General features: G+C 44.7%; 1 protein-coding gene across 1 annotated transcript in view; it reads right to left on the bottom strand.

Annotated features, from left to right (window-relative positions):
• Window positions 1–13,060, bottom strand: part of LOC126355383 (probable tubulin polyglutamylase TTLL9) — a gene marked incomplete at its 5' end in the record, with an annotated part of 93,589 nt that overhangs the window by 41,512 nt on the left and 39,017 nt on the right. The window contains one exon of the mRNA XM_050005678.1: window positions 153–324. Coding sequence (XP_049861635.1) covers window positions 153–324 — 172 coding nt within the window. The remainder of the gene's footprint in view (window positions 1–152; window positions 325–13,060) is intronic.

Here is a 13,060-nt window from a genome sequence, read left to right as displayed (position 1 = left end):
GCCGCCTGCTACTAGCTCCACAGCGATCAGTGTGTTCTTTCAACGGAGTGTCTAGTGCTCTGCCTAGGTAGCTAATTTTCGACACAGTGTCGAGCTGCAAGTTTGCACTGTGCTCCGTAGCGCCTGGCGGCCGCTACTTCGGCGAGACTCACGGAGGTGACGAGCACGTAGATGCGCAGGTCGAACTTGCGGCCGGCGACGAGCAAGGGCCGGTGCACGTAGCGCTGCACGATGTGCGTGGTGCCGCCGCGCGCCTGCTCCCCGCCGTCGCCGTCTTCCTCCGCCGGCTCGCGGTTCCGCAGCCACTCCCGCAGCTGCTGCAGCCTGCGGGCACGTCACGCCAGTCACCTACTAAACATCTTCTCACGTAATTAGCTAACGAGCGCTGCGTGCGAGGCACGTATTTATAAACTGATAACACGAGGGTCGTCCAATAAGTAATGCAACACATTTTTCTGAAGGCACGTTGATTTTAAAAATGGCTCTGAGCACTATGGGACTAACATCTCAGATCATCAGTCCCCTAAAACTTAGAACTACTTAAACCTAACCAACCTAAGGACATCACACACATCCATGACCGAGGCAGGATTCGAACCGGCAAACCTAGCGGTAGCGCGGTTCCAGACTGAAGCGTCTAGAACCGCTCGGCCACACCGGCCGGTCAGGTTGATTTTATTCAGGATTCCAGTACACAACATTATTCCCCCTCTTTTGGCTAATAAACCCTCTTTTTCACCATCACTAACCTCTCCATCATCCACGGACTGCGTCCCGAGAAGTGCATCCTTCATTGGGCCAAACAGATAAAATGAAATGATCGTATGGCGCTGTTGGCCAGGATGTCTCAGTCAGGTTCGGCCGCTAAGTGCAAGTCTTATTTCAGTCGGCGCCACATTGGGGGACATGCGGGCGGTGATGAGGATGAAATGATATGAGGACAACACACCACCCAGTCCTCGAGCGGAGAAAATCTCCAAACCGGCCGGGAAACCGAGCGAGGTGGCGCACTGGTTAGCACACTGGACTCGCATTCGGAAGCACGACGGTTCAATCCCGCGTCCGGCTTGCCTGATTTAGGTTTTCTGTGATTTCCCTAAATCGCTCCAGGCAAATGCCAGGGTGGTTCCTTTGAAAGGGCACGGTTGACTTCCTTCCCCATCCTTCCCTAATCCTATGAGACCGATAACCTCGTTGTTTGGTCTCTTCCCCCAAACAAGCAACCACCCAACCGGCCTGGAATCGACCCCGTTCCCAGTGCGTGGGAGGAAAGCATGTTACCACCCAGCTAAGCACGCGGACGGGCCAAAAAGCTGGAAGTCAGGAGGTGCGACATCAGGGCTGTAGAGTGGATGAGGACGAACAGTCGAATGAAGTTTCGTCAGTGGGCTGGCTTGTACGAAGACTTCTGCTGTCATGGACAAAGAGAAGTTCGTTCGCATTTTTGTGGTGACGAATACACTGAAGTCCAACACTACAGGAGTCACAGCTGTGTACAGCCGGCTTGCACGCGGGAGATCGTACAGGTTTGGGCGACCTTGTTGGGATGATGACAGACGCATTGCTCAACGATTCGCGCGCTTTTGATCTCTGCCAGGTCTCCGTAGATACTGTGCAAGCGCCATAGAATATTTGAGATGCTCTGGTTTTCTGTCAAAAGAAACTGAATGACAGCTCTCTACCTGGATCGCTCCTCCGTTACAAACGGCATTTTGAAGACTGTGGAAAGCGCCGCCACCTATCGGAACTACTAGAAACTATAACGGCCGAATCTGAAATATTCCACGATGTCCTACATCGAATTCCACATTTTTTTTCAACTGGAATTTTGCCCTGAACCAAAATGTGTTGCATCACTTATTGAATACCTCTCGTCGTATCAAACAACTATGTACTCGTCGACGTTGGTAGTACTGCACTGAAAAAAATATTACACAGTCATAACACTGTCAGAGTTCACCACTGTTTACAATTCATAGCTGTTTATGGCAGACGAAGCATTACTCATAACAAGATCTTCCAAGTTTGCATGTAATACATCGACGAGTTGTTCCGTCGGTCATTGGTAGAATATTTTATCCATTATGAATGAAAACACGCATGACACTGGTGTAATATTATACAGTATTGCTTAATTATATCTCTTCTCTACAGCGTGGTTGAATACTGTTCGTCAATCTGGATGAGAAATGCAAACGTAGCTAAAGTGGACGTCCAGCGGAAGGAGACCATGCGGATAATCTCTGAACCACTCTGGGCCATCCCATGTGCTTCACTCCCCGTCTAGCAAACAAAAATCCCCCTGAAATTAGGAGATTACAGTTATCAGGAAGTCATATAAAAAATTCTCGACAACCCAAAACTCTCTGTATCACCACGACCTGGCCCCTCTAAACAGACTTAAACTCAGGTCACTTATATGGAAAATCGGCGAGGAAAATGGTTCAAATGACTCTGAACACTATGGGACTTACCATCTATGGTCATCAGTCCCCTAGAACTTAGAACTACTTAAACCTAACTAACCTAAGGACATCACACAACACCCAGCCATCTCGAGGCAGAGAAAATTCCTAACCCCGCCGGGAATCGAACCCGGGAACCCGGGCGTAGGAAGCGAGAACGTTACCGCACGACTACGAGATGCGGGCTCGGCTAGGAGCTGCATGACTTCCACTCGAGGATAGCTTCGAAAGAACTGTAGGGTGTATGTAGACACAAGAAAAGAAACTTGGTGGACCATACTGCAAGAAGATCGATGGATACATGCTCCAGGGGAAATTGTGGAGAACTTTCAAATTTGTGAGAACGAGTGTAGGTAGGTGTAAGCAACTAGTGAACAAATGGGGCCTATAGAACAGTCTTGAATCTGAATGCGGGAAAATTCTGTCAGTGGAACGATTACTTGTGTGTCAATGCATCGCTATGAGAGTGATCTGAAGGACATATACGGACTCTCCAACTCAGCTACAGAGTGTCTCAAGAATGTTTATGATATTGTACAGTATAATAGACTGAGGTGACAAAGGTCACAGGATACATAATAATGTCGTGTCAGACCTTCATTTACTCGGCGTAGTACAGCAGCTCGACGTGTTATGGGCTTCCCAAGCCGCTAGAAGTTCCCTGCAGAAATACTGAGCCCTGCTGCCTCTATAGCCGTCCTTAACTGAGAAAGTCTTGTGCACGAAATGACCTCTAAATTATGGCCTATAAATGTTCGATGGAATTAATGTTGGGCAGTCTGGGTGGCCAAATCATTCGCTTGAGTTGTCTAGACTGTTCCTCAAACCAATCGTGAACAACTGAAGCCTCGTGAAATGTTACATTGTCATCCCTAAAAATTCCATGGTCCTTTGGGCACATGAAGTTGATAAATGGCTGCAAATGGTCTCCAAGTAGCCGAGCAAAACCATTTCCAGTCAATGATCGACGAAATTGGACCAGAGGACCCAGTCCATTCCATGTTACACAGCCCATACCAGTATGGAACCACCACCAGCTTGCACAGTACCTTGTTGATTATTTGAGTCCATTGCTTCGAGGGATCCGTGCCACACTCGAACTCTAATATCAGCTGTTACCAAATTAAATCGGGCCTCATCTGACATGCCACGATTTTCGAGTCATATAGGGTCCAACCCAAGTGGTTACGAGGCCAGGAGAGACGCCGCAGACGATGTAATGCTGTGGGCAAAGGCACTCGGGTCGGTCGTCTGCTGCCAAGTACATTAACGGAAAATTCCGCCTTGTCCTAACGGATACGTTTTTCGTTTGTCCCACATTTATTTTAGTGGTTATTTCACGCAGTGTTTCCTGTCTGTTGGCAGTGACCACTCTGTCCAAACGCCACTGCTCCTTATTAGTAAATGAAAGCCGTCAACCACTAAGTTGTCTGTGCTGAGAGGTAATGATTGAAATTTGGTATTATCGGCACACTCTTGACACTGTGGATCTCTGAATATTGAATTGCCTAACAATTTCCGAAATGGAATGTCCCATGTGTCTATCTCCAACTACCCTTCCGCGTTAAAAGGTTAAAAGTTTATTGATTCCCGTCGTGTGGCCATAACCAATCGGAAACATTTTCACATGAATCATCTCAGTACAGATGACTGCTCCTCCAATGTACTACCCTTTTATACCTCGTGTACGCGATACTATCGCCATCTTTATATACGCTTATTGCAATTACATGATTTTTTCACCTTAGTGTAAGAACATATGTAAAGAGTATTGCATATCACTACACAGCTATCAGAATATTTTAGTTGATACGTTGTAATGAATGTCTTTGTAAATGTTGAACGAGTAAATAAATAAATAAATAAATGTTTATTTTACAAACCGGTTTTCGGCTGTGACGCTATCATCAAATAAATATGCGACGCTGTGAAAGTTTTGTAGGATCAAAGATTTTTAACGATAGAAATTATTTAAGTGAAAATGCAGTTTAAAATGCCTGAACTTAAATAAAATATGTGCCATATTAAGTAATGAACTATGTAACAAATTACAACAATTGTTCTGAGATGAAAGTAAATCGAACAGTATACTTTGCTAACATGTTCCAAGGCAGTGGCTGAACTAAACAATCTTGTCTGTAACAGGTCCAATGTTACGAACAGGCAAGTCATATTAGTGAGATAAGTCTATAAGTGAAGCAGCTGTAAATATACGAAGTAAGAAATAAAAGTAAATAAACAGCGCAAGTGGAACTTTAGTAACTGAAATGAAGGAAAAAATGGGGCATGTGACTTGGAGGGGTAAATTGCAACATGGTCTGGGTGGGATTATGAGCAGTATATGCAGTTATAAGTGACAAGTAGGGGAGTTGTGTCTCATCATTCAGTAGTGAAGATGGGAAAAAGGGCATATATTTTTTAATATCGTTTATTTCAAGGTAGTTCGTCTTCCTCCCTTTCAATCAAATGGTTCAAATGGCTCTGAGCCCTATGGGACTTAACATCTAAGGTCATCAGTCCCCTAGAACTTAGAACTACTTAAACCTAACTAACCTAAGAACATCACACAACACACAGTCATCACGAGGCAGAGAAAACCCCTGACCCCGCCGGGAATCGAACCCGGGCGTGGGAAGCGAGAACGCTACCGCACGACCACGAGCTGCGGACTCTTCCTCCCTTTATGGATGTCCTGTAACAGTTCATGTTGTACCTTAATATAATGATCGGTGGAGCAGGGTGTATTGCCTGCATATCCCAATGAATATACAAATAAAAGTTTTGCAATCCGCCTCAAACTGTTGCTGGATTTTATGGGAGTAGATTCATCAATAATTACCCATTAGCCTACCAGTCAGTCAGTATCCTCGAACGTTCAATGTGGAGTGTATTGGTGGAGAATTACTTATAGCCCAATTGTAAAAATAATTTTGAATCAAGAGTTTGGTTCTAGCAATGAATTACACTGGTGAGGCAAAGGATTATAGGCGCTGCCCACCGAGAGACTGAATGCCGCCTTGTGACGTTTCGGGCAGGTGACCAGGTAGGGATAGTACGTATCTGGAGCAGAGACCGTTGGGGATCGTTCTAACGAAGTACAGGCAGCAAATGGGGAACTAAGCTCACATAATCTACTTTGACAGATGACAGATTGTTACGGTCCAGCAACTCTAAACTTCATTCCGGAAACGGGCGAAGCGAGTCGGCTGTTAGCGTGGTACTATCCTGATCTCTACAAAACTTGGTTGAAGGACGGAGAAAACACTAACAGACTAGAAAATGTTGTACGTACATGTCTCATCACAGATAGTAGATGTCGGATGCTTGCCCGCTCTGTAAAGCAGTGTAGGTGGTGATCTATGGCACATTTGATGACAGTGCACAATGATGTTGGAGGTACAAGAGTTTCTGAGCACACAATTCAGCGCACATTGTTGAACATAGGGCACCTAAATGTTCGTTTGTTGACCCAACGACATCGTGATTTACAACAGTGGCCACGAGATGATCGAGAGTGGACCATGGATCAGTGAAAAGCTAGTGCTTGGTTGGATGAATCATGTTTTTTTATTTCACCAGGTCGACAGTTAGTCTCGATGCGGCGTCATCCAGGCCTAAGACTGCTCGAACCATGCACCTCGCCGTAGACGCAGGCCGGTGGGGGCAGTATTATGCTATAGGTGACATTAGCTTGGTCTTCCATGGGTCCTACGCTAGTGATGGAAGACACCATGACAGCTGTGGACTATGTGAGAATAACCGTCCTTGTCACAAGGCCGGAATCGTTCCCCGGGTTGAGCAGCGTGACAGCGGACTCACATCGATGTCCGAACCACGAAATTCGATTCGCCAGCTCCGCGCCTTTAAATATCCGACTCTCAATTTATGGGAACTGCTTGACCTGTGAGTAGGTATCTGACGCCACATACCTACGAAAATGTACCGAGCACTTGTCCAATCCACGCCACGTATAATCCCTTCTGTACAGCGTTCCATTGTGGACCAAAACGCTATTTAGCAGGTGGCCATTATGTACTGGTCTGCCTCCGTATCTGAGTGGGTAGCGCAACTGACTGCCATTCAGACGACAGGGATTCAATTCGCGGTACTGCCAGGAATTTTTTTCTTGGTGGGAAGACTGGTATGCGATGCACTCAGCCTCGTGATGCCGACTGAGGAGCTACTTGACGGAGTAGTAGCGGCTGCACGTCACGAAAACTTACAGCGGCCAAAACAGCCGTGTGCTGACCCCATGCCCCTCCATACGGCATCCAATGACGCCATTGGCGGCAGGCGTTACAGGGGTTGGTCGGTAGCAATTCATCCGCCAGGGCCTATGGGCTGAGTTAGCTTACATAATGTTTAGACTCATTATTGTATGTTTGTAATGGACTCGCTACGACTGGCAGTCGTCACGTTGAACAGTTGCAATGATCATAAGTTAAAACCAAATGTGTAAATTTCTTCGTCATTAAAAAAAATTAATATTAATTTGCTACTATTACTTCCCCATTTCACAAAAACTCAGTTTAGAATCTTCGAACACTTAGATAATTCTGACGCTAAGTATTTGGTATGCCTTGCGTAATCGTCACAAAACTTCAGACTCGTGAGCGACATTCATTAGTTTATTTTTTTTTATATAACGTCACATATACCAACATGAATTATGCTAATAAATGTTTGAAAAAATGCGGTTCGAGACATCTCACATTGAAGATTTTGTCTATAACACATATTACTTTTTAATTTATAAAGATCTGGGATTACACTTTAATAAAGAAGTTAACTCGTATTATGAAAAAATCTTTATACCCAGATAGAGAGAATTTGGGACATCGTCACCAAAAGAGGAAGCATATTCTTCGGACTTGTCCTGAAATGGGCCATTGTAGGTTGGCGCATCAGATAATACCAAAGTACGCTGGAGCCAAAAGGTACAAATGGATTTAGAAGATAGAGGAGTAGAGGAATCATAGATCTATAACAGGGTGACTTTCAAATAAAAATGAAAGATCGGTTTGTCGCAGGATTGCAGGGCGGAATGAAACCCAAGGTAAAATTACCACGAAAGGAAGATCGAAGAGGACTGCAGTTCAAGAATATTGGACAAGGATAAATGCCAGAAGAACCGAAGCTGACTCGAATTAACGTGCTCCTCAGCTGGTAAAAACAAAAATAAGAACAATGTAACAAATAAGAAATAGACAACATTACACCACAGTTTTTTTTCATTACATAAGATGCCAACTAGCGCTAGCAAAAAGATCATAATTTTGAATCCCATGGTCACAATTGTATCCGTTCTGTGTTGCACACCTACAGTCAGAAGTGTTTCTGCTACATCCATAAATAAATGGGAACTTTTTGCAGATAGTTGAGGCTGTTCATAGAAGTCTCGTATGGAGCCGCAGCGACGTAATTACATTTGTTCGGTTTATGAGTAAAGAAATGAAACAAAATAATTATTTACTTTTCACTACAAAAATATTTTTATATCATTCTAATTTACAAATCACACGTCCAATTTTTTTCTTTCTTTCTGCTTAGGTCTCCTTTACGGTACATCCCTGGTCGCACTCAAGAGCGAGGTGGCAGTCTGCAGGGGGAGGGAGAACAATACCACGCTGCGTGTCCTTTGGAACTCATGCCTGATTCCTGATTTTACTGAATTTCTGTGAGCTTCAGTACGCAGCAGAGTAACACACTTCCTTTTTCTACAACAAGGGAAGAAGGATTTTCTGTATATAGGTGGCTGTAATGCCTTCGGTATCACATACAACTTACCTGCAAATTACCTAGGATGTTGAAACCTGAGACAATGAAGACACAATCGTGGAAGACATCGGTGCAGGCAGTTTACTACTGCTTGTACATCTATTTCGAAAAGAAATCACTTTGAAAAAACCCCAAGGACCCTCACTGCAACTAAATGCATGGTAAGCAGGTGAATGCGGATATGAGTACCTTTTGGATGTTTGCGTTCCATAAGAAAGAACTGCGTAATGGGGAGTGCCCACACAGCAGCCATGGCGCAGAGACTGGATTTGAGGACGATCCTAAAAACCCCAGTGGAAAACCTACATTCTCTGGTGGATCGCGGAACGATACTGCCATATGAGTTGCGGACAGACTTGGTTCGTAGTTGACCTTAAGACTATCGAAAGGATTCTTCAGCAACGTCGAAGTCTGTGTCGGCAGCGAAGGGATTATCAGAATGGGACGGAATCAGTAGATATATTGTATATATCCAGACAATCAAATGATTACAATTTCAGAAAAACTGGATGATTTATGCAAGAGAAAGTGCTTCCCAAATTGAGCAAGTCAAAACGCGTTGATCTACCTGCAGTCCTTATGCGAGCAGTTATTGAGCTTGGCATTGATTGATAGAATGGTTCAATGTCCTCCCGAGGGATATCGTGCCAAATTATGTCAAGTAGGCGCGTTAGATTGTCAAAATCCCGAGATGGACGGAGGGCACCGCGCATAGTGCTCCAAACGTTCTCAATTGGGGAGAGATCCGGCGAGCTCCCTGTACCAATGTAGGGTTTGGTAGGAACGAAGACAATCAGTAGAAACTCTCACCGTGTGAGGGTGGCCATTATCGTGCTGAAATGTAAGCCCAGGATCACTTGCCATGAAGGGCAACAAAACGGGGAGTAGAATATCTTCGATGTACCGCTCTCCTGTAAAGGTGCCGCGGATGACAACCAAAGGAGTCCAGCTATGAAAAGGAATGGCGCTCCCAGACCATCACTCCTGTTTGTCGGGCAATTAGTTTTGTATCTAGTCACTATCTGTGGCATCTCGAGACACGTCTTTGGCCTGAAATCACATTGACTAGAAGATTTCTCTTCAGTCATGAGTCTCGCTCCGAATTCAGCCCCAATGACTAGCGAAGCGCGTCCGGAGATTTCCAGGTAGCGATGGGATACCAGCCTGACCGTCGTCCCCCATACGGCCGAACAACCAGGAGTGCCATTTTTTTTTCGAGAAAATCTTAAGTTTGTGCTTTTCCCAGGAAGAACGTTACTATGCCCGTCCTCTCCATCTTGGTGAATTCTTTTCCGATACACATATGGAAATGTGCATGGCGGGCGAAAGAGAAACAGTGAGCAACTAAGAAAGCCCGAATTAATTTCCAATACTCTAACAATATTTTCATTGTGTAAAGGTATTTATGTGCGAAATTTTGCTAGTTTACATATCACTGCTCCTATAGCGGCGGAGATGTGGGACTTCCATTAGTCGCGGGGTTTGGTAGAATCGTCTTGACGTCTTTTTTTTTCATCGACTTTGACCACCCAGTAATCAGACACATGGGGAGACTATATTTTCGTCTCGTAATTTGTAATTTCGTAGCAATGAGTGCCACAAACCACTACTGCGAAAGAGGGAAGCATGACGAAACAGCTCGATGAAAGGATTCTGAATGTCCACAAAAGGCGATGACAAAAAGCCATGAGGTAATCGTCGTATGAGGTCCTTTCTAAACGCGAGTGCCTCGAGAGCGACTGTGACTGTGCGTTTTACCACCACACAGCCGGCCGACGTGACCTTTCTGACTCCGGCCGCTGCCCCTTCCTGCTCCAGACAATGGCGCATCTCGCTGCAATCAAGTTCTGTGTGATGGCTACCCCCTCATTACAAAAGCAATTTTTCCTCCAGTTTGGGATTCTGCATACGGCGGAGCCCATTACATAAACAAAACATACACTCACAGGAGAGAAAAAGGGATGGATGTTCGTTCCTCCTACAGAGCTTTGACTTTAACATCAAAATACCTATCTCCCGAAAGACACATTTTGTTACTCATATTGTAACTCAATAATTACGTCAGCAATCAAGCTCGTTAATTTTAAATACTGATAATTAGGAAATGACTGGAAGAAAAAATGTAAGCCATTCATAAGCAGAGTCGAAATAAGAGATTTCACAGTGACTTATTTTATGTAGTCGTATATAATTTCCTGCACCGCAAATCTTGTATGTAAATACGTGAGACAAAGCTATTACACAGCACCTAAGATCTCAGCACTTCATTGTAGAAGCCGATGCTATCTACCCTTCTTAGGGGGAAATATTTACTAACAGGAACGCGTAGCACATGGTTATACGATCTTCTTGTTCTGCGGTTATCTGGGTGGGAATGAGTTTGACTCCAGAGCACAGACGCCACTGTAGCCGCCAGAGAGCTTTATCACTATAGGTGGCTTGTCCCTCTTCTCCCTTTTAGATCTTCTCCGACATTGATTTAATTTACCATTACATTTATTTCTAGATCAGGCATTTCTTGGTCTGACGCCTCTAGAGTTTCTTAGCAGACAGCCTATTCCATTAATTCAGGAGGACGACGGTTCAGAGACGCGTTCGGCTATCGTGTTTTCGGTGATTTCCTTAAATCGCTTCAGACAAATGGCGGGATGGTTCCTTTGAAAGGCACGGTCGATTTCCTTCCCTATCCTTCCCTAATCCGAGCTTTTCCTCCGTCTCTAATGACTTCGTTGTAGACGGTATGTTAAAAACTCATCTTCTCTTCCTTCAGTATTCCACTATCTTTCCAGAAAATTGTATAATACCACTGCTTTATTGTGATCTGTATAGTAAGCGACTGGAAACTGTTTCTACAAACGAATTCTGTTTGTTTCGCTCAACTCCACTTTGTCAAGAGAGGACGCTTAATTTCCTGCAGTGTTAGAGAAGATACGAGGTGCATTCAAGTTCTAAGGCCTCCGATTTTTTTTTCTCCCGACTGGAAAGAGATAGAAACATGCGCATTGTTTTAAAATGAGGCCGCCTTCATTGTCAATACGTCCCAGAGATGGCAGCACCGTACGGCAGATGGAATTTTACCGCCATCGGCGAGAATGAGAACTGTTTTAAATACTTAAAGTGGCGACGTTTTCCTTACTTGAACAGCGTGCAATCATTCGTTTTCTGAATTTGCGTGGTGTGAAACCAACTGAAATTCTTCGACAGTTGAAGGAGACATGTGGTGATGGAGTTATGGATGTGTCGAAAGTGCGTTCGTGGGTGCGACAGTTTAATGAAGGCAGAAGATCGTGTGACAACAAACTGAAACAACCTCGGGCTCGCACAAGCCGGTCTGACGACATGATCGAGAAAGTGGAGAGAATTGTTTTGGGTGATCGCCGAATGACTGTTGAACAGATCGCCTCCAGAGTTGGCATTTCTCTGGATTCTGTGCACACAATCCTGCATGACGACCTGAAAATGCGAAAAGTGTCATCCAGGTGGGTGCCACGAATGCTGACGGACGACCACATGGCTGCCCGTGTGGCATGTTGCCAAGCAATGTTGACGCGCAACGACAGCATGAATGGGACTTTCTTTCCGTCGGTTGTGACAGTGGATGAGACGTGGATGCCGTTTTTCAATCCGGAAACAAAGCGCCAATCAGCTCAATGGAAGCACACAGATTCACCACCACCAAAAAAACTTCGGGTAACCGCCAGTGCTGAAAAAATGATGGTGTCAATGTTCTGGGACAGCGAGGGCGTAATCCTTACCCATTGCATTCCAAAGGGCACTACGGTAACAGGTGCATCCTACGAAAATGTTTTGAAGAACAAATTCCTTCCTGCACTGCAACAAAAACGTCCGGGAAGGGCTGCGCGTGTGCCGTTTCACCAATACAACGCACCCGCACATCGAGCTAACGTTACGCAACAGTTTCTTCGTGATAACAACTTTGAAGTGATTCCTCATGCTCCCCATTCACCTGACCTGGCTCCTAGTGACTTTTGGCTTTTTCCAACAATGAAAGACACTCTCCGTGGCCGCACATTCACCAGCCGTGCTGCTATAGCCTCTGCGATTTTCCAGTGGTCAAAACAGACTCCTAAAGAAGCCTTCGCCGCTGCCATGGAATCATGGTGTCAGCTGTGAAAAATGTGTACGTCTGCAGGGCGATTACGTCGAGAAGTAACGCCAGTTTCATCGATTAGAAAAAAAAAATGGGACGCCTTAGAACTTGAATGCACCTCGTAGATCATTCTGTGGCCGTGCGATTCTAGGCACTACAGTCTGGAACCGCGTGATCGCTACGGTCGCAGGTTCGAATCCTGCCTCGGGCATGGATGTGTGTGATGTCCTTAGGTTAGTTAGGTTTAAGTAGTTCTAAGTTCTAGGGTACTGATGACCACAGCAGTTAAGTTCCATAGTGCTCAGAGCCATTTGAACCATTTTTTGATAGATCATTCTGCTTATTCCAGACAGAAATGTATTATAATACGCCAGGACTACACAGTGAAACACATAGGTTTTTTATTTTGAGATAACCATAATTCCTTACTACACTAGTGGATGCTGTTTATCTTTTAGATAAATTTAACTGTTATACCCTTATATCTACAAAATATACAGATTGAACCAGCAACTATAGCAAAAGAAGGCCCACAAATATGAATGATATAAAGTAATAGACTACGTACAATAGTTAGGCTGTATAGCTCCTCCAAGAATGACACGCTTTAACTTTACAACGACTTTCGGAATGTACACTGGTATACAAAATTAAAGCAACAAACGGAAATTTTGCAAGCTTACGCTAATTTTGGTACAAAACAGTA

Source organism: Schistocerca gregaria, chromosome 3 (genome assembly GCF_023897955.1).
Source record: "Schistocerca gregaria isolate iqSchGreg1 chromosome 3, iqSchGreg1.2, whole genome shotgun sequence".
Taxonomy (NCBI): Eukaryota; Metazoa; Arthropoda; class Insecta; order Orthoptera; family Acrididae; genus Schistocerca; species Schistocerca gregaria.
The sequence above is the reverse complement of the archived record's forward strand: the minus strand, read 5'-3'. Positions and strand labels throughout refer to the sequence as shown.